Below are 24,976 nucleotides of genomic sequence, written 5' to 3'. Positions count from 1 at the left end.
TCAGCATCCAGGAGGCAATGTTGCTTCGGTCGTAACTTCTTCCGTCTGTTCTTCTTGGGTCGTTTCTGCAGAAGTTGTCTCTTTAGGGCCTTCAATTGTCTTCTTGCACCACGGGTAGTACACTTGCTGCGTGTAGGATGGGTCATCTTTCCCGCATGCATTACCATATACAGTCTTACAGTTTTCAGGTACACCATCATCGACAGCGTTGTTGTGAAGATAGAGCTCACAGGCATAACCTAAAAAGATAATTGATGCGACTTATACTTACTAACAACAACATTGCAAAAAAGAAACTCGCCATTTATGAGGGGACAAGAGTAAACTTTACTGCATGCTTACGAAACTTCTTCGTTTAATAGATGGGACTCTCTATAACATATACATTAAAGCGTTACGATTTCCAGAAGGAGAAAGCATAGTTTGTAATAGTGCACAACTGAACGCGATAAATATCACAGGATATAAATATTCTTAAAAAAAATTGCTGACATTTTTAGCATTTGATTATTACAAAAAGTTGATTTTGTGTCTTTAATGTGGATTCAAGATGTTTATTCTAAGGTATAACACTTAAGAAAAATATTTTAAACGCGCTATAACAGCGAACTATAGGCTTTTAGATGTAAAAGATTGCAGGGTCTACGATTTTCAAAATCATAAGTTCAGTTTCCACTCCTGAGAACTTCGATTATTTGAATGCTATACACGTGTCTTGTAATATTAAATGATGATTTTCAAGGGCACTCGGTGTGTAGCTCTATTTCTTTCATATTCTTGTTCAAGTCGTTCGTCTATGGGGATGACAGAAAGCGCCGACTCGTAAGAGGATCTAGCAGTCTTACGAACCAACTCATATATATATATATATATATATTTTTTTTTAAATTGGCAACACAAAAAGTGTTCTTTTTAGTTTGCTTTTAATTGTCTATTAAATTTTCTATTATAATTTGCCTGCATTCATAGTTGAAGATATCATTGCAGCAGTTCTGAGCTTCAACTACTTGTTCTAGAGTCCATGAGTTTAGGCTTGGTTAACCCAAGAAATTGAGTTTATTGGCTGGCAGAGAAATGTACGTTACAAAACAATTAATGCAAAGGTGCAAGCGATCTGGACAAGCATTACGATGAGAATCGCTGGAGGAGGGGAAGAAGCGGGACAAAGGACAAACACGAATCTTCAAACACAGCTGGGAGCCCTAATCTCCAAACACACCTGGGAGCCCTAATCTGGGCACTTAGCGATAAAGTCGGCAAGAAATACGGCGGCTGTGATTGGCAGGCGCCGAGGTCAAGTGAGACATCGGCTAATCGCGGCCGCCGAATTTCTCGGCGGCCGCGAAACCGGCCGATACGTCCAATGTTAAAAGAAAGATATCTTTGGGTATCTTTAATTTTGAAATCTTTGCAAGAGAGTGATTTGTGTCATGGACGTACGATGGAAATGTAGGCGGGATGTATTTTAATTAAGTAGTCAATGAAGCTATAGATCGGTTGGGTTAGAGTCCCTGATCCAGATATAATAGGGCAACACGGGTTGCCTTTATGAATCTTTGGTACCATACGAAATCGGCCTAGGACGGCGTGTTTAGCAGTTACAGCCTTTATCATGTTAGTGGTGATTTCACCTCACAAAGCTGACAAGTTGTTCATGCATAATTTCGGCATGCTGCATGGTAGGATCTTTGCTAAGACTGGAATTAAATTTTGTGTCATTAAGTTGTCCATACCCTTCCTGTACGTATAGGCAGTAGTGTTAATAGTAACTATGGCGCCACCCTTCTCAACAGGTTTGATTATAATGTTATTGCTATAATTTAGAGCATTGAGGGTGGTCTAAACGACCACAATCACCCCTCGTCTTTCTACCTTGAAGATCGTTACGTGCAGATTTTTTCAAGGGCAATCGCCGTGTTGTGCCTGTTTGGTCGGGCATGCCTGCAAATTAATTTTGAAACTTTTGCTGCTGTGAGAGTTTAAGCTTTATTTCCGCGGTGTTTCGCACTCGCTTATATTATTTTAATAAGTGAGAACCTGGTTGCCCCATGAGTATCTTGTATCGCGGACACCGTGCGCTCTTTGTCGATGAGGCGATGGCGGTTCAGCTGCTCTGACCTGTACACGGTACGACTCAAAGGCTGTGAATGTGCGGTTTTGTTTTATTTTAGATTTATTTTTGCCTCTTGTTAAATGACAATGCCTATAATTAGCACCACTTTTTTTTTTGGAGGGGGGAGATTTGCTTGCGCTTTTATGAGCGTGTTTCGGGCTGACACCGAGGGGGAGCGTCCCCGTTTGACCTCGCGGTGAGTTTCACTGCGAGCCGCTTACTCCAGACCTTCTACCGAAAATAAGCGGTCACCTGTTATTGTGCATTTAATAAGGTATGCACGTTATAGGTGACACGTGACGGGACTCGGGGGGGTTTCGTGTCCCCACGACGAAGAATGTTTTGTAACCAGTCCCGATGAAGGCCTGACTCAAGCCAAAACGTCGACCAATATGTGATAAAACTCCAGGAAAAGCTTCGAATACTTTACTCTCCTATGCACTGATCGTCGTCCTACGAAACAGTCTTTTCCACACATATATTTATATATTCTCTAGAACTCAGCAATGAAAGCAGTCATGTATATTTGATATTGTTGCACTTTCCTCGGATCCCCAAGAGAAATCTAGCGACTTTGTATAAGCATGAGCGAGATTAAAAAAGAAAAGTAAGATTGGTTTGGATATTGATGGATTCAAACTAGAGATGAAGGTTCAAATGTAGCGAGTGTGCCATGGAGTGTTAACGAAATAATCTTCCGTAACCTTCGCATCGTATAAAATGTTTAGATGACATTTTGGTCTCTAATAAAACGCCGATTCTGTAAGCTGAATAGTGGGGGTAATATAGTAGTGAATTATTTTTAAGAATATGTATTTGTTTTATATTATTCGCAGAGTACCGTCTGGAAAGAAAATTTTTAGAAAAATTTTGAAAACCACACTGGGTTTGGTTTAAGCGTACATTACTGCGTAGAATGTGGCTAAATTTCGTTGGTAGTAAAGTTTTAAAGCAAGCCCTAAAAAAATTACTCTTTGTACAGTACGCAGACCACACAACATTTTTCAAAAGTTCACGCTATCTAGTAGCTGCAGCACAAATTATTCAAGTCCGATATTGTCTGAGCGCGCACTTTGGCCATGTATTGGACACAATGGCTGCGTCAGAGTTCGGCGTAAAATCGGCTCAGCTCGTATTGGGAGCGAGTGCTACGTCAGCGTTCGGCAAGGACTCGTATCCAATCACACGCTTAGGACTCCAAAAAATGGCGAACGCCAATGTTGCTTGATAAACTTTTGAAACGGGTCTATTGCATAACATGATATAAGAAAAAAGGCATTATCTTTTGAGAGCTGAAGCACTATTATGACTTGCTTCATAGAGTTTCAGTCAGTTTGCAAAATATATATGGAAACTAATTCTAGGAATTATTGAAAACTTCCAAAATAGTCGAATGATTTATGGGGCGTGAACTATTTCGGTTACGTCCTAATAAAAGAAAAACGCGGTAATTTGATTTTATGCTAATTCTGTAGGCTTTTGCCACTGAAGGCGAGAACAGCAGAGCTTGCCTTTGGTACGCTAAAGGCCTGTTCACACTCTTGCAACCGAGTACAACCGAGAGAGACGAGGCTTGTTGAAACGTCTTCAAATTTCCTAGGACGAGAGAACACACGGGCACTCTGGCGCCATCTATGCGGTGACCCTGGAACTGCATTTTACAACTGCAAATGTTTTGCGGAATTTTCGAGGTCAAATGTGCGTAATACCTGTGAGAAAGGCTCGTTTATAAAGTTAACAAAAGTTTTTCGAGCCAAGAAAGAAAGAATAATACGCGAGCGAAATAGAAAATATGCCGGACTGCCAAGCCTACACTTCTACCCAATAGATGGCGCCAGTGTGCCCTCTCGTTGTAAGAGATATTAAAAGATTTTAAGGCACTGGGTTCTAACAGATCGCAAGAGTGTGAACGGGCCTTAAGCCTCCAGCACGCTGTTAGTGCAATTCCGCTCTGCTTTCACTGAGCGCTCGCGCTTAGGGTGCTCTAGTCACCGATGCGTTATTGAACCATGGTTAAAAGCGCAAAAAAGACGTACATAAGATAGAAGACAAACACGGGCGCTACTCACAACTGTATTGGGAAAGGAAGATAGAAGTACACATATTGTCACAGGTGGTGACCAAAAAAACAGGAAATAAACATGAAGAAATAAACGTTTAATGTGGCGAACTTGTGCCAAAAATAAAAGAGCATAAAAGATAATAATAGAGCGTCGCGGGCGTCGAAGTCGGCGTGGCAGCAGAGTCGAACGCTGGGGCAAGACTGCCTCGACAAGATCGCGGGCGGCCTCTTATCTAGAACGAGTCACTATCTCGAAGATTCGGCGGGGAACGTTCGAGCGTAGCGCGCTTGGGGCGAGAATGAACACGCACTTTCTAGAACAACTAAAAACGATAGAAGTTATGTTCGCAGCAAGAACAAACGAGAACCCTCTGCAAGTCTGCGCGCGGCAATATATATATATATATATGATACACTTATCGTCACCCAGGCTACACATGCGCGAGGTACAAGAGCATGAACCCGTTTACATATATTTATCGAAAAAACGAATCTCAGCATTATACAATGCTATTGACGTGTCGCTGACGCATTATGGTCCCCTCTTCTTGATAAAATATGCCTCTTGCAGTTCGCGTGCCCTTTGAATTCTGCTTCTACCGATAATCTTGATATTGCAGAAGCGTGGCTCGCATTTGCAGGCCCTACAGGGCGCGGACAAATGTGCCACGTCATTTGTCTTTAAATTTTGTGTGTGCTATCTTAAACGGTCATTCGTTCATCTTCCCGTTTGTCCAACGTAACATTTTCCACACGTTAGGGGTATTTTATAAACGGCCCCTGTGACGCATTCGATGTACGGCCTGGCGTGCTGAAAACACGAGAGGTACTCCGTACCTGTTCTCAACCTTCTTCAGGTTATGCGCCATTTTGTGTACATATGGTACAACCTCTGGCCTCATATTGCTCAGTGCCGACTCCTAACGTGTGGAAAATCTTACATTGGACAAACGGGAAGATGCACGAATGACCGTATAAGAGAGCACGCACAAAATATAAAGACAAATGACGGGGCACATTTGCCCGCGCACTGTAGGGCCTGCAAATGCGAGCCACGCTTCGGCGATACTAAGATTCTCGGTAGAAGCAGAACTCAAGGACTACGCGAACTGCAAGAGGCATATTTTATCAAGAAGAGGGGACCACAGTGCGTCAGCGACACGTCAATATCATTATATAATGCTGAGATACGTTTTTTTGATAAATTTATGTACACGAGTTTATTCTGTTGTATCTCGCGCATGTGTAGCCTGGGTAATTATAACGGTATCACATATATATATATATATATATATATATATATATATATATATATATATATATATATATATATATATATATATATGTGTGCACGTCCATCTTCCTTTCCCAATACAGTTGTGAGTAGCGCCCGTGTTTGTCTTCTATCTTGTGTGCGTCTTTTTAGCGCTTGCGCCCAGCTTGTGCACTCAGTTGCGTTGACACGCAGGCGACCTCACTCAAAAGTCAATAACAACGCGTTATCCTCGCTAGCCAAAAGAAAGTTAAATCCACAGCAACATGGCTGCGCCCGGCGACAGTGCCGAAGAGGTCGATCTTGGGACCATCCCGTTGGCTTCACCGACGTCCTGTCCAGCTTGGACCATCGCAGCCTTGGAAAAACTTGATCCCGTAGTCACCGAGTCCCCACCACTTCCCCAAACGAAACGTTCAGTTCCGCCAACGGAGAGAGACAGCAGGATGGCGCCTCGCCCAGTGGCGCAAGCCAGCACGTAACCCTCATTCGCTTTCTCGGCTTCTGATTGGTCTACAGTAACGCTCTACCGCTACTGTCGCGTGCAAAATTGAGTCTGTCTCAACTATCTAGCGGCGCGCTGCAAGGCGTTGCGCGACGGCGCGCGTCGTACCGCAAGCAACCGCTTCTGGCCGCAAGGACGCCGCACCGCTCTCTAAAGATTCACACGCTTGCGACCGACACCCATACATTCTGTTTTTTAAGCCTCTTGAGAATGCTTACGGCATTCTCAAGAGTCTTAAAAGGATGGAGGCTGTAAGCGGCTTAAAAGCTGGTTGTGTCGGTTCCAAAGCACTCGTACGCAAATCTATGAAACAGTCTTGATTCATCCGCCTGCGACCGACTCCTACAAAGCCTGTTGTTAAGCCTCTTAGGACAGCTTACGACAAGCGGCGTAAGCGGCTTAAACGCTGGTTGTCACAACCAGCGTTTATGCTACTTAAGGACTCCATGCTTCTTGCAGCGCTGCCTTCGTAAGCAGTCCTAAGAGGCTTAAAAACAGGCTTTGTTGGAGTCGGTCGCATGCGGATGAATCAAGACTGTTTCATAGATTTCCGTACGAGTGCTTCGGCCGTAACGCACTCTAACGCGAATCTATGAACCAGCCTTAACGCGTTCAAAAGCGAATTTGCGTATGGGCATTTATTTGCCGCAACGGCCAAGGGGCTCGAGGCAAACTGAGTAAGGGATGAGGGCTGATCACCAACAGAATCTTCATAAAGGGGCAGATCGAGGTCTGCTTCACGCACCCTAAATATTTCTCGTTCTTGCTTTTTTTTCGATCTATGCATGTATAATTTTAGAAAATAATAAACCAAGAATAATGAATAGTTGGCACTCACCATTCATTCGATCCATAACTCTTAAGATGTCACATTTTTTATAGTCAGAGTAAATCAGCTGGTATAGTCTTCCATTTGTAGCACCTAAATATTCGTTTTTTAGGTTGTTATGAAATCCTTCAAAGTTAGAGTATTTTTTTTTATAAACATAAAGCGAACAGAAAATATAAGGGATGTATACGTACATTTCCTAATCACTACTCCCCATGCCGTTGACTTACACAGCGCCCCTAATTATCGCACTTGAACGTTTAAAGCTAATTGCATTTCGCCGAATTGCTTAAAAATTAGTGATGTAAAAAATCCGGTATTTGTCTCGCATTTCCACACCATTGTTCAAATTTCACTGTTGACTCCTCCTACAAAAACTTGGGCAAGGTGCATTTTTCAAAAATCAAAAAATGATTATTCTAATTCACAGATTCTTTTTTTATCTAACTGCAACCTCTGTTTCGTGACAATGATAGGCTCTTTACAGATCATTTATAAGGTCATTCAGAAAACAAACCATCATCCCCGTATTACGCCTATGTCGGAAGGCTCTGGATGGTAGCCTGCTCACATCCTGTGCGGTCTTATTTGGTAGTCCGATGTTTTGATATTCGGCAGCGTTTCCAATAATTTCTCAACTTACGACACTAATCATATATCATCTGCTAATTATCATCACCTCTCCAACATTTATTGTTTCATCTTTTTAAACATCACTGTCTTCAATAAATCAACCTTCCATTCATAAACCGGGAGGAGAAGACTTTTACAGGTTTCAAGTATGCAGCCATATCCTCCTCTGCTTCATATGCTCCAGAGATCGATTCTATATCATGACATTTAACTATTTTCATCTTATTTCGCAGTACTTACGTCCTGGCCTGAAAAGACAATGAGCCTCTAAATCCGTGCTTCAACATTATCTCACGATATTCATCTTGAATGATCTACCGGGTGTTCCTTTAGCCTTTACGAACTGCTTTTAAAAAAATGAAAGCCGTTTACAATTCCCTGTAACGCCGGTTAGAGCGCAGCTCTTGAGGAGGAAGATGGAAGCGTACTGAGGGATAGGTGACTCCTTGAGGTCACGTGACCTCAAGGGGGTCACGTGACTTCAGGGGGTCACGTGACCTCAGGGGGTCACGTGACCTCAGGGGTTCACGTGACCTCAGGGGCTCACGTGACCTCAGGGGCTCACGTGACCTTTGGGGGTCACGTGACCTCGGGGGTCACGTGACCTGAAGGGGTCACATGACCTCAGGGGGTCACGTGACCTCAGGGGGTCAACTGACCTCGGGAAGTCACGTGACCTCAAGGGGGTCACGTGACTTCTGGGGGGTCACGTGACCTCAGGGGGTCACGTGACTACTGGGGGTCACGTGACTTCTGGGGGTCACGTGACCTCGGGGGGTCACGTGACCTAGGGGTGTCACGTGACCTGGGTGGGTCATGTGACCTCGGGGGGGTCACGTGACCTCGGAGGGTCACGTGACCTCGCGGTTATGCCGACGGCGACGCCGACGGCGACGCCGACGCCGCTCAAGCCGGAAACGGGCCCCTAAGAGCTGCGCTCTAAAAAGCCATCAAAGCCAAATAAGTGCGGTGTCTGCAGATGCATCGTTCGGACAAGGAGAGATAACAGAGGAGGTTAATTGTCTCGATAAATGGGGGTAATTCATTAAAACTTATTTATTAACTCTTAAGTAGTGAAGGTAAACATATAAAGCTAAATACAAACTTACTGAACGTCATTAGAACCATTAAAAAAGTAAATTTTAGAAAGTCACAGAGCGCGTGGGAAGCGTGTTAGTGCTCTAAAGTCCCCATTTGTGCAACAGTCGCAAGGCTGATTGATTGATTTACTTTTACTCAGGAAAACCGAAGCGCCACAGAAAACAAGTTGCCCATACAGTGAAGGCCTGCGGCATCGCTTCTAATGATGATGAAATGATATTGTACAGATGCATTGTGTGAATGATATGATAGTGTGTTGGTAGGTTTTCATTTTTGCAAGATTTGTTTATCTTATAATATCTATATTTTGATTGTAGATTTGAAGATGCGGAAACGAGGCCGTGCGGTTTTTCCGTCAAATATCCGCGCTATTGCACCACCAGTTTCGGAAGTATTACCCAAATGGTAACTTTAGCGCAGTACGGTGCTTTTCACGAGCTTCAAATATTCGTAAAAATTACTGATTTAGTGATCTTAAATACCACTTGGCTGGCTTGTTATTAAAACCATGCGCCTACTTTCAATAAATACAGAGTTAACTAATAATGTTTAGGTAATTATTTGGCTTATCGTTGCGATTACCCCTTATATTATGCCCTTTTGTCGGTACACGTCACATGCAAAGACCGCATTAGTAGAGCTTTAAGCCTGAAAAAAAATGTAAACCCTAAAAAGACACCCAACCAGGCTTCCGTGAGACAAATTATAAAAAATCAGTACATATAACATTACAAAAAGAAGTCACTGGCCTTAGTACGACGGCCAAGAACGTTTTGATAGTAAATGTGCGTGCCAGTCATTTGCAGGTGATCTTACCAACTCACATTCGTGAAGCAATTCATCAAGAAGACTACCACGCAATGGCCTCTACAGGAGTAGGTGTCATAGCGGGTCTTCAGTCGTCCGCACTTAAGATTCTCGATCCCGGCGGAGGACAGGTGAGAAGAGATTTCTTGACATGTCGTTTCCGGTGCCAGCTTCGTCACAAATATGGCTCTTTGGCCCGTTGACGAAGATGCAATGCTCAGCTTGCATGTCTCGGGTGCCCCAGTCAGCGCAGTGGTTCGAGCCTTTGAGCGAGCTAACACCGCTGTCTCGGACGCCCTACCCGGCTATCCTGCGCACCATCCTGGTAGGTTGGACAGATTGCTGAATCCCGTGTTCTGTCCTGTCCATTAGACTCGCTGTGATTGTGCCCCGATTGAGGACAAGCCGGGAGCCCGCCCTGCGACGCAAATTCCACTGGAATTGCCCCCCTTAGGGGCAATCCCAGTGGACTGAGGCTCACGCGGAGTGGGTCGGGGAAGAATTCGCGGAGGCGGTGATTGGGCAGGTCGGGCAGCTTGTTCCGAGGCAGCGGTGCCGGTGGCTCTCTTCCAGCCCGCGATTTCGGCGCGACACGCCCTGACATCCCCGCGCAGCGAGCAGACAAGCGTCGCCGGTCGCTCGGAGGCTCTCGTCATCTCAGCCCTAAGGCGCTTAGTTTCCATATTGAGAGAGGCCACCTGGCAAGTCAGCAACGAAATCACTTCCGAGGCGTCAAAGAGGAGTCCCCAAAACAACCCCCTCCCCCCCTTCCCCCCCCCCCCCCCCCACCACTACCACCAGGGGCTCGAGGTGATCACCTCGGGAAGCCGCGTTCACCACAAAACGTTCAGTTGAACTATTTGGTTCATGACTGGATAGAAGCGCCGAAGGTCAGGAATAAAGTGAAGAAGGTAACGACAACACAACAGCGCTCTGTCGTTACTTCGCTTTGTTCCTGTCCTTCGGCGCTTCTATCAACACAAATATTTACCTCACGAGGCCCCACCACCCTTGTACACGTTGCTCAGCAAACAGACACAATAAAACAGAACAGGAAAAAAACGCAAAAATCTAATGCACCAGCGTAGCACAATACAAGGTAGCCAAAAAAAAAATTCAAACATTTTCAAATTTAGAAAGCTAAAAGACTACAAGTCAACGATTTTCCTTCACTTTTACATTTTCACAATTGTACTTTTTTTGTCAAAGTATGATGTAATAGGAAGAAAAGACACGTGTGCACGTGGTTTCCGAGTGATTATGCACGACTAGACAGAACACTTTTATAATAAACAACTGAACTTGAAGATACGAAACAGTATTCATAATCCGGTAGCATGTACTTTTTGTTGTTATTTATAGATATGGGAAGTGAAGTGGAATTTTTCATTATTTTATTAACAACGGCGTGGTCATTCAGAAGTCGTGGTAGTGATAGGCTGTGGCCTGGGAGTCATACCTTCCTTGTATTTGAGATTTCGTGTACAATGAATTTCTCAGTTGTTTTTGAGCGTAGAAATTACAGAGAAGATGCCAGCGAGCTGGTGAACTTTCAACATTGTAAAACCCGAGACGTAGGACAAAAGGAGAAGAAAAAAGGGGAAAACACAGACACAGGTCTGAAACTCAGCTGAACATTTATTTCCCCTGCCTCGCTTATAAGGACACCAAACCACCATCCCTCGGCGCATGACGTCACACTGTCAAACACTCTACTCTCTCATCCACCCTTTCCACTGCCCCCTCCGCAACTGTCACCTTTTTTCTTCTCCTTTTGTCCTACGTCTCGGGTTTTACAATGTTGTTTTTGAGCGTTTCTGCTGTTTGTGTTATTTTTTAATGGTAAACCTCACAAAAGATTCTCCCCCCCCCCCCTTTTGAACTCTCAATATATTTCCATTCTAAATTTCAGAATAAAAAGTTTTTCAAAATCTAAAACGCCATATTTAGCAAGATATGAGGCGGGATGATCTGTGTGGTCAATGCTTTCAATGCGCCGAAATGTTTTTTTTTTCTTGTATAGACCGGCACGCTGTTTACAAACAAGCCCGCGTTTGCCCACAACAGGTGTGGGCACTGCGCGTGCGCACAAACCACATTCGCGTGAAGCGAAGCGTCCGCGCATGCGCAGTGCCGCCGACAGCGCCACCGCAGCTGCGTGACGTCAAGCCCGCGTGTCGGTCTATAAGATCACTTGTGATTCTGTCGTACTATTAGCTTTGATTTTTTTTTTCTACTCTGATAAAGACATATTTTTACAGAAAATCTGGCGAGTGGCTATACGATAATACATATGTTTAGCTGCTTTCTTACCTTCAGTCTTACTGACCTTCATTGCATTGTCAGTTGTGCGACGTTCTGATGTGTATAGAGACTCTTTTATAAAAGTAGTCGCAAACAACTTCAGTGTCTTCCTAAAGTAAAAACTGCACTATCGTTAATGTTCATTAAACTATTAAATATATATAAATATTATTTTCTTACGTTTCGTTTTGTCCTTCCTTTGAGAATGTGTATCCCTGCTCGAATGTGTAAAGACTTCCCTCCGACGTCTTTTCGTCCACATTTGAATACACGCAGGTGTGTGGAGAGCCGCCGGTGTATTCTGAATATGATCGGTAAAACATCCACGATTTGCGATCCTCGTTTTCTAGAGCCTGTAAAAGAAACTTTACTTCACTTTAAAGAAAACTTTTGCAGATGTGAACATTTGGGTGCAGCTGAATATTCTCAAAATGTATTGAAGAATATATGCATCCAAATATTTTACGCAAAGGTACACCTCAATGCGTTTGTACCTACTTTTGAAACTTTATTATCCACGCAGAAGTTGATGTGCAAGACTCTAGTAACCAAACATAAAAATATTAACAATGCGGAATTTAACATATTTATAGCTAGCGATCCGTGGTTTCGGGGCTAATTTTTCTTCAAATTTGGGTGTGCCTTTTTGGGGTAAACGTTTTCCTACAGATTCAAAATTTCTGGTGTCATGCCAATAGAAAAAAAAAGAAATGCTCAGTTTTTATTGGGGCTTTTAACCTCTTGGGAAGACAAGCTCGTGGTTCGAGTACTTGGAAAACGACCCGGCACCCATCAAACAAAAAAAATATAAGGGGCGTGGTTCCGAAAGAAAAAACAGTCTCGTGATTAGTTCAGTGGAAGCTGTGCTCATGCTTGTTGGTAATCCGGTACAAGTAACGAAATAACTTGTAATTCCTTATATTTATCAGTAATTAAGTAACTGAATAATTACTTATTTAACTGATTAGTTGTAATCACTTACAGTTTCTCACAAACACCCCCCCCCCCCCCGCTTAAAAAAGGCTCGAGGTACACCTAAGCACTTTTCATGAGTTGTGAATGCGAAAGCATGCATGTCGTTCTTCCGCTTCCTTATTTCGTCTGTGGCGTACTTGCGTCGACGGCCGAGCGGGCGCTCTCCTCGTTGCGTTGACCTTGGGCGTGGAGCCGCTGTCTCGCTCGGCGGCCAGTCGCTTCCTGTTACCGGCGCGCTGGCGGCACGGACATGCAGCGCCATGGGGTGGCGGTTGTTGAAACTAACGCGCAGCGGCCAATGCAAGCCTCGTTCCTTGAAACTATGGCGCGCGCCGGCCAATGAAACCGAAGCCGAAATCCATCAGATTTCGGCTTCACTGCGCTCCATTCGGAGTGGGGAAACTAGGTGCCGTTTGACTAGGCTTTACGCGCGTCTTCAAAGCTGAGAGCCATCAGATCTCGGCTTCACTTGGAGAGAACTGTTCAGGTGCCGTTTGGTGCGGCTTAAATGCAGATGACGTCCGCTCGAATCATAAGCCAGTTGATGCTTTCGCACTAAAAAAAAGCTTGTATTTATTTTGCTAAAAGTGGATCGCAGTCACACTGTCAAGCGCAATGACCAGCGCAACGCACTTTTCAATGCCTCAAAGCCTTTCTTTACAACGCTGAGCCCCTGAATCTATTCGAATCTTTGTTTAAACCATAGAAACGTCAAAAAATCTATATGAATATTTAAAAAGAAAAAAAGGGGAAAAAGTCATATCTTCTTTTTTTTAGTCAATTTGTTTGTTCTTTGCAAAGAAGTCGAAGACGGGAAGAGGAGGACACCAAGAGATGGTATGCCCCTTGGAGAAGACCGAGGCTGAAAGTGCACAGACAATAATTAACAATGCATTTCTCGGTTATTGGGACTATGGCCATTTTCACAATGTCACAACAAGAGAGAACGCTCCGTCTACCCTAAAATCCGCTGAAAGAGATGTGGCAGAATTTGAAGGAGTTATTGTCACAAGCATCCTCGTTGGCTGCTGCATACTTGTCATCTTTTAGAAAACAGGATGCATTTGTTTCTGCTTCTTTTCATTTTATTTCACCTTGTTTTAAGAGCTACTTACTTTTTTGTAGACTTACTTCTACGGTTGGGCCACTCTATTTATGAAGTGAAGCCATGTTATCTGCATATCAGTCACCCTTTATGTGGGTCAGCTTCTTGCGAGCACTTGGAAAATGGTAAGTCATCCTTTTTCCTTCATATTTTTACCCCAGCAGGACGCATCCTATCTCAAGCAGATGTTTTTACAAATAAAACATAATGGTGGCTGACGTAGACTTGATATTCTGGGCTTGAGCAGAGAGTGAAACTTGTGCGTGGGGCCATAGTGTGGCTTACTTAGTGCACTACCCTTCACTGCCCGTGGCATCAGCGGGCGTCTGTCTGGAGAACATCGGTGTAAACTGCAGTCGGTCCGTGCTCCGCGCGTTTTGAACGGCAACAATAAAGGTACAGACTAGAAACGTGCGTTCACATTTTCTTATTTTAACCGATGTTCTAATTAATTGTGTTTATGAGTGTCCTGTTTTTTTTTGTATTACTTATATTTATATATTGGAACGTTCTGTTATTCACCAACGACTCAACCAACTCTCGACCTGCTCAGAACAAAAGGAAGAAATATATTGATCCAAACCTTATTTATTATTTAATTATTACCAACTATGTTTTGCTTACTGTCTGGCAGTACATGCCGGTATAGTAAGATGTACATAAATCAATTCTTATTCCAGTTTTGGGTAGTGGTATGACGACTTCTACAGGTTCGCGATCCCGACAATGGAGAATTTTAGCAAATCCTTCCGATGACTTCGGTCACGATACCCGATACTCCGCCGCCGCCTTTGCGCATGCGTCATATCGTTATCGGGTATCGTCATCGGGGGTATAGGACCGGAGGTATCGGAATGATCCGCTAAAACTCTCGAATACCGGGCAACGGCTGCAACAACGAAGATTTGCTCTCACTTCGTTGTAAATAGTATTTCCGGCTTCACTGAAGAAGCTCAATGCAGACCACGAAGCATTGGTGAGGCCCATTTTGGCACTCCCATGCAGTGCCTAAGTTCACGGGTGTTCAGCGTAGCCGTCATCATCTTCAGTGGCCAATGTTTACCCACACGAACAAATGCCACAAGTGAGGTTTCTCGAGGAGAGGGACGCCGGCGACGCCATCGAGGGCCCCCGAGCTTCGGTGGTCGCAGTATGGCGGCGTTAGGCAGACGGTACTCGTTTACTTTGATCTGCAGCCGACAAGTGGCGCAACGTTAGAAATGAAAGGATCCGGCGAATCGACTGACCATCTTCGTGCGATGATAGGTACCATCCGGGCCATTACGGCACGTAGAAAGAAACCTTGAATACCAAAGCCAGCAAATGAAAACAACAGTGTGTAACTACTTCAGCGGCCTCGGCGAAATGGGCAAGGTTCGTTATACTGCAAAATGTTGGCGTGAATATTGCTGCGTACGTGATCCGTTCCGCACGGAGGTTAAGTCCTGATTGATATGGCGAGGCTTCGCTCCCTATTTTCTTTCGCAACGGCACTCTGGCTGCAACTGAAGAGGAAATAGAAGGTGCGGTTCTCAACATCAAAACAAAACATCCCAATGTTTTCATGAGTCTCATGGCAATCCTGTGAATCAGAAATAAGAAATACCAAATTTACGATTGGCCCCGTTTACAATTTCGAACATTATCTTGTACCCAGTTTTGGTGGCAAAGCGTTACAGGTAACGGCGTTATCGGTAAAGCGTTACTTTTTTCCTGTAACCCAGTCACGTACGCGTTACATTTTCGATACAGTAATGCATGACGCACTTACGTGTCTTATTTCTTATGACGGGCAGCGTAGTTACGTTACTCGTAACATGCTCTTCCCAAGAGTTAAAAAACATAAATCTAATCTTTGTTTGTGTAATTTTTCGGCGCCGAGTTGAGTTATGGGATGAGAAGCAGGAATGAGATGAGTGTGAGGTGAGTGCACTCATAGTGTTCTTGCACACTTAATTACCTTTAAAATTCGCCTCTGACTTTTCCACGCCAATATGTTAAAAAAATATAAAAAAATGAATGTTCATTACAACTCCCTGAACGCCGGATTAGAGCGCAGCTCTTGAGGAGGAGGAGGGGAAGGGTATTGAGGGGAAGGTATATCCTTCCTCCCTCCTCCCCACCTCCTCATCCTGTCTGCTACTCCTCCCTCCGAGCGGCGTCGCCGTCATCTCACGAGGGTCACGTGACCTCACGGGGGTCACGTGACGTCGCTGGGGTCACGTGACTTCACGAGGGTCACGTGATGATGACGATGGCTTCATCAGTGACTATGACAATGTCGATGACGTCATCAGCGACGATGACGATGCAGATGCCGATGACGTGATCAGTGACGTCACTGATGACGTCATAAGGGACGATGCCTATGCGGATGCCGATGACGTCATCAGTGACGATACCGATGGCGTAATCAGTGACGTCACTGATGACGTCATCGGGGACGATGACGATGTGGATGCTGATGACGTCATCAGTGACGTCACGCGTCCCATAATGCACCGCGCAGTTACGCCGACGGCGACGCCGACGCCGACGCCGCTCAAGCCGGAAACCGGTGCCTAAGAGCTGGGCTCTAAAAAACATTATAATTCATAAATAGATAATAACGCAATTGTAACTTACGGCTTTTAGATCGGTAGCAGCAACGCTATTGCGGTTCTTTCATCTTGAGGTAACGTAGGTCTCTAAAGCGATTATTTTTTGTTGTTTTCGGCAATGAGTAACGCATTGCGTTAGTTTTTTCTCGGTAACGCCTTAACACTGCTTGTGTCAGCGGTTTACACCGACCCGATTAGCCGTATTCACTCTTCAATTTTACAGGATTTTAGAGGTCTCCGTTATACTCCGATGTGGAGAGTAGCAGGCGCGGCGTAGCGTAGCGGACACTGATCGCAGATATCGAGTTCGTGCTCGCCAGCCAATGAAGGTACACGCTCTCCGCTACGCTACCTTCGCTGCGCTCAACGCGGTAGTATAAGAGAGTCTATAACAAACGCACGAGGTGCTCGAGGAGTAGACGAACTTGCGTGCCATGCGTTTTTAGTGTGGTTTACGGACCGTTAATGTTTGAACTTGGAAACGATTGTTTGAACGAGGAGACGTATTAAACGTAGTACGAGTCGTCTGGACCACTTGATTATTCTGCCTCATTCATGTTGGAACAATAGAAGTAAATATTACAACAAGCCTCCGCGAATTCACTTCAAATCGCTTCCCTCACAAGCAATCGTGGTCCGACGGCATCTATTGTGTAACCGCCCCCCCCCCCCCCCCCCCAAAAAAAAAAGAAAGAAATGGTGCAGTTGTTTGTTAAAATAAACTACGCATCAACGAAGGCTTACTGTCCGCCCAAATGTAGCACTAGCTGTTCAAACGAGTAATTTCAAATTTCTGAACTATTCTTCATCTCATTCCAAAGTTAAGTGATTTTCTGAAACAGTCATTGGGCAAATGGGACCCTATACAAGATATTAGAAACTAGCGCCATTCAGCTCCATGTTTTCAAGGGCTCCGTCGGACGACATTTTCTGAGTAAATATAAAAAAAAAAAAACTAGAAAACTATTCTTTAAGATATCGGTTGGTCCTGAAACGTTTGTATGTGGTTCGCACCGCTAGTGCTACATTTGAATGGAAAGTTGGCGTTCGTCATTGCGTAATTAATTATTTCGACAAAAAAAATTCTAAAGATTTTTGGGGAAATGTTTTTACTTTTTCTTTCTTACAGTACATATTTACCTTCTTGGACAGATCGGGAAGGCAGTAAACACGTAACAAAATAATCTGGGCACATTTCCCAGTTCTTTTGGTGCTAGGAAACGCTTTTGGTGGTCTACAGAGCTCTGTGGCATTTCAGGAAAAAGGCAGGTTTCTACTCGTTTCTCCTAAAACAGCATATAAATATCCGGCCCGCATGAAGCTTTTTGCCCACACTTTAGAGCGGAGGTGCGCCCGAAGCCCCATTGGCCCGGCGTGACTTAAAGAAGCCCTGCAAGGACTTTTTTATTAATTCTTAATTTGTACCGAACTTGAGCGCACTGAACGTAGTAACTTAATGAAACTTTTTCTTTTCTCGAATTTCGCTTTAATTTTTAAGTTATAGGCGAATAGAAATTACAAAAAAACAAGCAAAAATAACCTCCTTCAAGACATCCTTGGTTGCTTCAGTGGCCGTGAACTAGACAAGGGGTAGTGAGCTCAGCGAGCGCTCAGGGCTGCCGCATTCCGTGTCGACGGCTCGAGAGGGCGCCACTAAAGCGTTATCTGGATAGGCTGTATGAAGCGGCCAGCCAGGGCGGCTCGCATTGCATTTGCTGCGCGATTAAACACTAATTCATCATGACACTTCATTGGCCACAAGCGATAGCAACGGTTCAGAACGGGAGCCACTTTTTGAATGAAAAGTATGCGCCGCCTTTTCTACCGCTTGGTGGCGAATATGTCGACGGGTCATTTCTTGTTTGCGTACTTTCTAAACTGCATTTGTTTTTGTTTTTTCTGATCTCAAATACTGAACAACAACTACTTTTATTAATAATTGAAACGTTTCGCGCCACTCATATTTTGTATTTCGACTAAAAAGAAGCTTTTAGCGGCTCTTACCAGTAGTAAGCCCACGACTAAAAAAGTCACATATCGCGCTTTCGGCAACACGGGTCGCCCCCGTAGGTGGAGGAGGCTTGCGCGTCGCCCGGTTAAAATATGACACACTGATATTTAGTACACTCTCTCCGTCCCCGCTGGCTTGCCCCAACTCTAAGAGACGCGGAAACCGCAAAAAAGGTAGACGCTTAAATATAATTGCAGGGCCCCTTTAAGAGTATGGCATCGGTGCATAATAAACATATGGATTACCGCTGGCATTTATAGACTCAGCGTTAGAAAACGTACCATCACCGGATACTTAGTAGTTGGTGGAAATATTATAGTGCATTAATTATACCGGTCATTGAAGAGCCCCAAAGGAACAATTATGAGTAGTTTTAAAAATATTAGAATATAAATTAAAAGCTTAAAAAGTATGTATTGAAAGAGAACCAATCGTTTGTATAATTCCGCACTTGAAAATGTGTAAAACAGATCTATGCTGGAGAACAAAACAAAAGCGCATGCCCTTTCGCACACTAACATAAAATGAGAGGTTGCACCCCACCCCGCGGTCCTAAAAAAAATAGATATATATACATACATATAAACAACGCGCATCTTTTAATCTATCTAGTTGTCGCACCAAGGAAAAAAAGAGTTTTCCGCATTATTCGTGTTTTGTGCGAAGTAGATCATTAAAATTTGATCGTCGAAGCAAGATACGATACTTTTAGCGTTTGAAACGTGTACGTCCTAATAAGATGGCATGCAGATAATCAAGGATACACCTATGTAGCATAGCCTAGTTTAAAACATGAAAGGGGAAATTAGTAACGTTCCGCCAGGAGGCCCGACCTTTTTTACTACGGTTCTTGAGGTGAACACGAGTATAGTTTTTTTATTGGTAAGAATTACAAAGCTTCCTTAGGTCTCAAATATTCAACCTAGAAGTCGCAAATTTACGCAATGAGAGCTGCAATTAAAACTTGCCTTTTGGATGTCTTGATATTCCCAATAGTTTTTATAATCGGCGATGCGTATTTCTCCCCGTTTTGCATATACAAGCACAGCCAAGAAGTACCACAGGATTGAACGTAATATCAGTTCCATCTTAAAGCTGCAACGAGTGAGCGCACAATTCCAACATCCGAGAGTCTTTATTCTCGAAAAACGAAACAAAAGCCAAGCCTTGACATTTTCTCCTTTTATTTTCAACAATTCACTGTCTTGTGCGGAACTAGTCCGCAAACAATTGTTTGATTTGGCTTGTGCGACGACAGGCATTTCGGAACATTTTAAAAAGATCTTCTCCCACGTTTTTTAAGACATCATAATATACATATTTTTTCGCGTAATGAAAAAGACAGATGTCCAACTATGTTGAAAATACAGAGTTCAGATCAACCTGGTACACGTTATTTTATCAAAACTATATATATTAAAGGAACGCGAATACTTCCCGTAACATATCGTTGAGGCGGCTAGATGCCCAACACATTGAATATATATTTTTAATGTTATTCATGGACCATACCTATTTGTTCAATAAAACAGATTACACTTATGAATTCAAATGTCCAATCAACCCGTGTAATTACCCAGAAGTGGTGTTTCAAGCGACACGTGGGCTCACATATGATCTGGCTGGAGGTTAGATGATGCTTATCGCCTGCTTTTGTAAACTGACACCAATTACTTACCTATTATTATGTGTATGCAGGTAGTCATTTATTTCAGATGAAAGAGAAGTCTGGCGGCATGCCTGCTCATTGCCTGCCGTCGAAAGTGACGAGTGTTTTTGGCCAATCTCCGTTTAAACCGACAGCAGAGATTATAATACAATTTTGTTCTTACAATAAGCTGCCGCTGCCACATTGCCGACGCATCTTCTGCTTACACAAGTCCGCTAGTAGGAAGTCACGTGGCGGAAAGAGCATAGCTGGGTGACCTGCGGTATTTAGCTTTCGCAACGCAAAGGCGTGAACAGCGAAAGCATGAATGTCGTTCTTCCGCTCCTTTAGTTGGCCTGCGACGTACTGGCGTGGACGGCCACGTTTCGCTATTGCCGAGGCAGCGGCCGACGGCCGAGCGCGCGCTCTTGTGAAGTGGCCGCTCCGCGCTGAGCTCGGCCGTGCAACCTCTCCAAACTTTGCCTGTGCGGGCTCTGCGGCCAGACCCGCAGCTCTTACCGGCGGCCGGTCCGCTGCGTGCGCTGCGCCGCCACGGAGAGAGTTTCTCTGGTGGCGTTTATGGGACCTACGCCGCGCAAGAGCCAATGGGAGCATCGTTCCCTGAAACTATGATGCGCGCCATTCAATGGGAGCCTATCCATCAGATTTCTGGTACAGACGACAGGCTTCGCTTCATTGGGACAGGGGAAGCTGCCGTTTGGCGCGGCTTCAAAAGCTGATGACGTCGGTTCGCTCCATTGAACAGGTAATACTTTCGCAATAAGAAAAAAAAAAAAAGACGCAGACAGGGGAAGGGTGTGGTTGTCATTTGAGCCCGTTCTCGTTTCAACCTTCTGAGAAGAACCATTCTCAAAACGTCCTTGTATGATGGGCCAGCCACATTTGTTCCGCTCTCGTTACATCCATTGCGTTTCACCCTCCAAGAAAAAAAATAGAAGGCTAGATCTTGGATGTCATGGCGTCATGGGTGGGTCACCGAATGTGCCCGAAGAATCTTCTTTGAGTCCGTCCCTCGGCCTGTCTCCTCCCAACTGGCCTATACGCACGCGCTCACATACCAGCACACATATTCTTTGATCTCCCATGTGGCAAACGGTTCCTGGCATATGCCCTTTCTGCTCATAAAACATGCAGCGAAGGCCAGGACCGACTCTTTGGGTTGTCCGGAAGTGTTCGCAAGCGCTAGGCAAAAAAATACCAAACTGCGTCTTTGTCAACGCACGGCTTCTGTGTCTCATTTCCCCCGAGCAGCGGGGAACAGAGGGGGGGAAGTGCACTCATACTTCTGCGCCCCCCCCCCCCCCCCCCCACGCTCACACACATACGGTCCATTGAAAGGAACACTGCGCTGTCGCGTTTTCTGAGAATTTCTTTTCTCTCCCTGTCTAGCACTTCCTTCCCTGCGAACCCTCCTCTTGTTTGACCGCGCAATAGAAGCGCAGGTATAATCGCATCGCCCTGCTTACACCACATCTTTTATTTTCGGCGGATGGTAGAAATGTAACGAGATGAGTAATTCGTTACTCAGAAACTAAAGACATTAGTTTAGAAATTACATTTCCAAAAAAGTAATCGATTAATAACTAAATTTCAAAATATTTAAAGGATTAAGAGTAATTCCCTTACCTGTAACAGAATGCTTCCATTTCTGCGTACGCGTATGTCCATCTGACTGACCGTCGTGTTAATTACCGGACTCTGGAACACAAAAAGCGCTTTCGTCAAGTCCGGCTAAGCCTGAAATTGTGAAACACCTTGACGAATGTAACAACTATTTTACGGATTAAACATGAACCGAAGTGCTTTCCAAGAAAACAGATCCGTTCAACATGGGGCTAAAGGCGGCAATACGCATACAAAAATCTGGGAATTGCCTTAGTATTCCCTCAGTCGTCTTCAACGAGACGTGTTCTCTCTTATTTGTTTAGTCTTCCAAGGTCAGTCGGATTTGAAAACTATGGCGGAGAGTGGTAAGACATTTGGGCTTTTGTTTGGTGTGCCGAGATGAAATGGGCCATGCTCACTTCGTCTTGCTGTATGGTTGACGTGTCTTGCTCTGTCAGCGGTGAGTTCCTGTATATGAAGAGCGAAATTAAGATTTGCAGCTGTGTCTTAACACGGTGCTGTGTTTGTCACATTTTTGTGGGGCCATGTCCCTGGGGGTTCTCAGTAAGACCGCTCACTAGCTCGCATGCAAAATCACCCTTATTAAAAAAAAAAGTCTTGGAGTCTAATTTGTATACGCCTTTGAATAGGCTATTAAACATCATAGTGGTTTTAATAGCTTTGTTGTTCAGAAAAAGAGTTAGACAGAAGGCTCCCCACATAGTGAACATCTTTGTCATGTGTTTCTATTGGCATCCGGACAAAATGGTCCCAAACAAAATGACCTCGCACAAAATTGTCCAAGTCAAAATGGCCCCGGAGAAAAAGGCTCCAAGCGCGAGCACGGACAAAATGGTCCCAGGCCAATTTGAGGCATAGTTTCTTGCTCTTTGGTTGTTAGTCGATATTTTCCACCTCTGCAAATCGTACATGGAGAAAAAATGTTTTGCTGTATACTTAAGGTATGAAACGCTAGCCATTCTAAAGTTTAGATATCGAATTCAAAACTCTTTGCATGCCAGTTGCTGAGTCAAGAAGAAGAGAAAAGTATACTAAACAATTATATCAGAATTGTATCGCATCCCTTACAAAAATTTTTAATGAATTTCTTTTGAAAGTTTATGGAGTCTACCCATTGTGTCTTTTCGAGTCTCAATAGAAATGCAAATGAGTTTTGTAACGAATCCGTAAGGAGTTTACGAAAATTATTGGCCACTGCGTTCCAATTGATGTTTCGACAAAGCTACCGCATAAAGTTTCTAATGTATTTCATATGAATATAATTTGAAAGTCTATTGACACCGCTTCTAGTATGTGTTGAAAAACAATTGATTTTTTGTAACGAGTCCCTAAGGAGTTTACGAAAACTATTGGCCACCGCGTTTCAATTGAGGTTCAGCCGTGCCACCTCATAAGAATTTCTAATAGATTTCATTTGAAGGTCGAGATACACTGCTTTGAGTCTCTGTTGAAAATCAAATGTTTTTTTTCTACCACGTTGTACTTGAGGTTTTGACGTGCCATCTCATTAGGTATATTCCGACGAGTCGGAATATACCTAATGAGATGGCCCATCAAAACCTGAATTGTAACGCAGTAGAAAATAACATTTGATTTTCAACAGAGACTCAAAGCAGTGTATCTAGACTTTCAAATGAAATGTATTAGAAATTATACTCCTAGCGTGGGTTTCTAGATAGACGGCTCTAAGAGGGAAGCCGGCAATAGGTTGCATGACATGTGGTCCGGATCTAACCGTTGTTTTGAGGGAAGGGGAAAGTGAGTGCAAGTGTCACTTTTATGTATGCCTATATACGCATGCAGTGTTCGGAAAATGCCTGCATAACACCGTGTGAAGGAGTAATAACTGGTTTATTAAAAATGCAAAATTCGAGTATACGGTACACTGCTTTCGTGTCCATGGGGGACCTTGCACTGCCTTCGTGTCCATGGGAGACCTTGTACTGCCTTCATATCCATGGCAGACCTTGTACTGGTAACCTATAAAGAAAGAAGATGCACAGTTACACATTAAGTAAGATTAAGGTTTTAATGGCGCAGCAGCAACTGAGGCCATAATGCGCCAAACAAAATGTTTATTAAAACTCAGCAAAACAGATGCTAGACTAGAGAAGATTCTTATAACTTGTGTAGATAACCAGTTTTGTTAAGAAAATTAAAAACTCGTCTAAGTGGTACTAAAGCACTGTCACCAAGTAAAAACATAGGATGAAAGGGTAGATAGTTTCTAAAAAGTTCAGGAAAACATGATACGCGCAGTTGATGATAAAACCTACACTCCCATAGAATGTGTAAAATTGTAAGTAATTCCCCACAATGGGCACAAAGTGCAACTTCTTCCCCACAGAGGAGGTACATATGTGTCAGACGTGAGTGGCCGATTCTCAAGCGACAAAGCATAACCTCGAGACGACGGTTTCTGTGAAATGAACTTTCCCAGATGCCTATCATTGGTTTAATCACGTGGAGTTTGTTGTTGGTTTCAGTGTCCCATTCTAGCTGCCAAGTCTTTAAAAGAGATTTCTTTAAAAGTGGTTTAAAATCCTGATAGGGCAGGCCAAAAGATGCTATTGAATCTGTGGCAGATGCAGCCAAGCGATCCGCACTCTCATTCCCCGCAATTCCCATGTGACTTGGTACCCAGCAAAATTTGATATTACTTCCAAGGCGCAGAGCTCTGTTTACTTTAAAACGAACATGTTGTGTAAGTACATTCTTTGTGGAAACTCTGGAAGAGATAGCAGCTAAGACGCTTTGTGAATCGACAAAAATGACTGCATTCAATACACTGTTATCCAGAATATGCTCAATGGCTAATAAAATACCATAGAGCTCTGCAGTGAAGATGCTTGCCATTGAGTCAAGCTGCACAGCTCTTCTAAAGCCACTAGAATAAACTGCACAACCAACGGAACATAAAGATTTCGATCCGTCGGTGTAGTATTCGGCGCAACCGCTAGATATCCTTTCTTGCAAAGATAGAAACTCTTGCTGAAGAAACTGTGGAGCCACGGTCTTCTTACTGTATTTGGTAAAAGACCAGTCACAACATACGGGTAGCTCGTTCCAAGGGGCAATTCTCTCCATAGATTTTAGCAAGTTAACACCACTTGTGGAAGGGACAGGGAGGTTGAGAGAGCTACAAATACTTTGAACTCGAAAACCTAGGGGGCGCACAATTGTTGGCTTGTTTTCAAACAAATTACAGAACTGAGGAATTTGTAAAATACTATAAGCAGGATTTTTCGGATCCGAAAGCACTTTGTAATAATAACACAGGCTCAAGTACTGTCGGCGTTTTTCCAGAGACATTTGATGAGTGTCCACATACAAGCTTAATACGGGTGACGTGCGAAATGCCCC

The 24,976-nt window shown here is 43.9% G+C and overlaps 1 protein-coding gene across 1 annotated transcript; it reads right to left on the bottom strand.

Annotated features, from left to right (window-relative positions):
* LOC115310493 lies at nucleotides 1–19,406 on the bottom strand. Its single transcript, XM_029968885.2, has 5 exons — nucleotides 19,287–19,406; nucleotides 11,808–11,980; nucleotides 11,637–11,737; nucleotides 6,792–6,875; nucleotides 1–239 (listed from the first exon to the last, which is right to left on the bottom strand). Exons 1-5 carry the CDS (start codon nucleotides 19,404–19,406, stop codon nucleotides 1–3), a joined length of 717 nt encoding a protein of 238 aa, XP_029824745.2.
* Nucleotides 19,407–24,976: the final 5,570 nt, after the last annotated feature.

Source organism: Ixodes scapularis, unplaced genomic scaffold (genome assembly GCF_016920785.2).
Source record: "Ixodes scapularis isolate PalLabHiFi unplaced genomic scaffold, ASM1692078v2 PGA_scaffold5__190_contigs__length_132052651, whole genome shotgun sequence".
Taxonomy (NCBI): domain Eukaryota; kingdom Metazoa; phylum Arthropoda; class Arachnida; order Ixodida; family Ixodidae; genus Ixodes; species Ixodes scapularis.
This window is presented reverse-complemented; position numbering and strand designations above follow the sequence as displayed.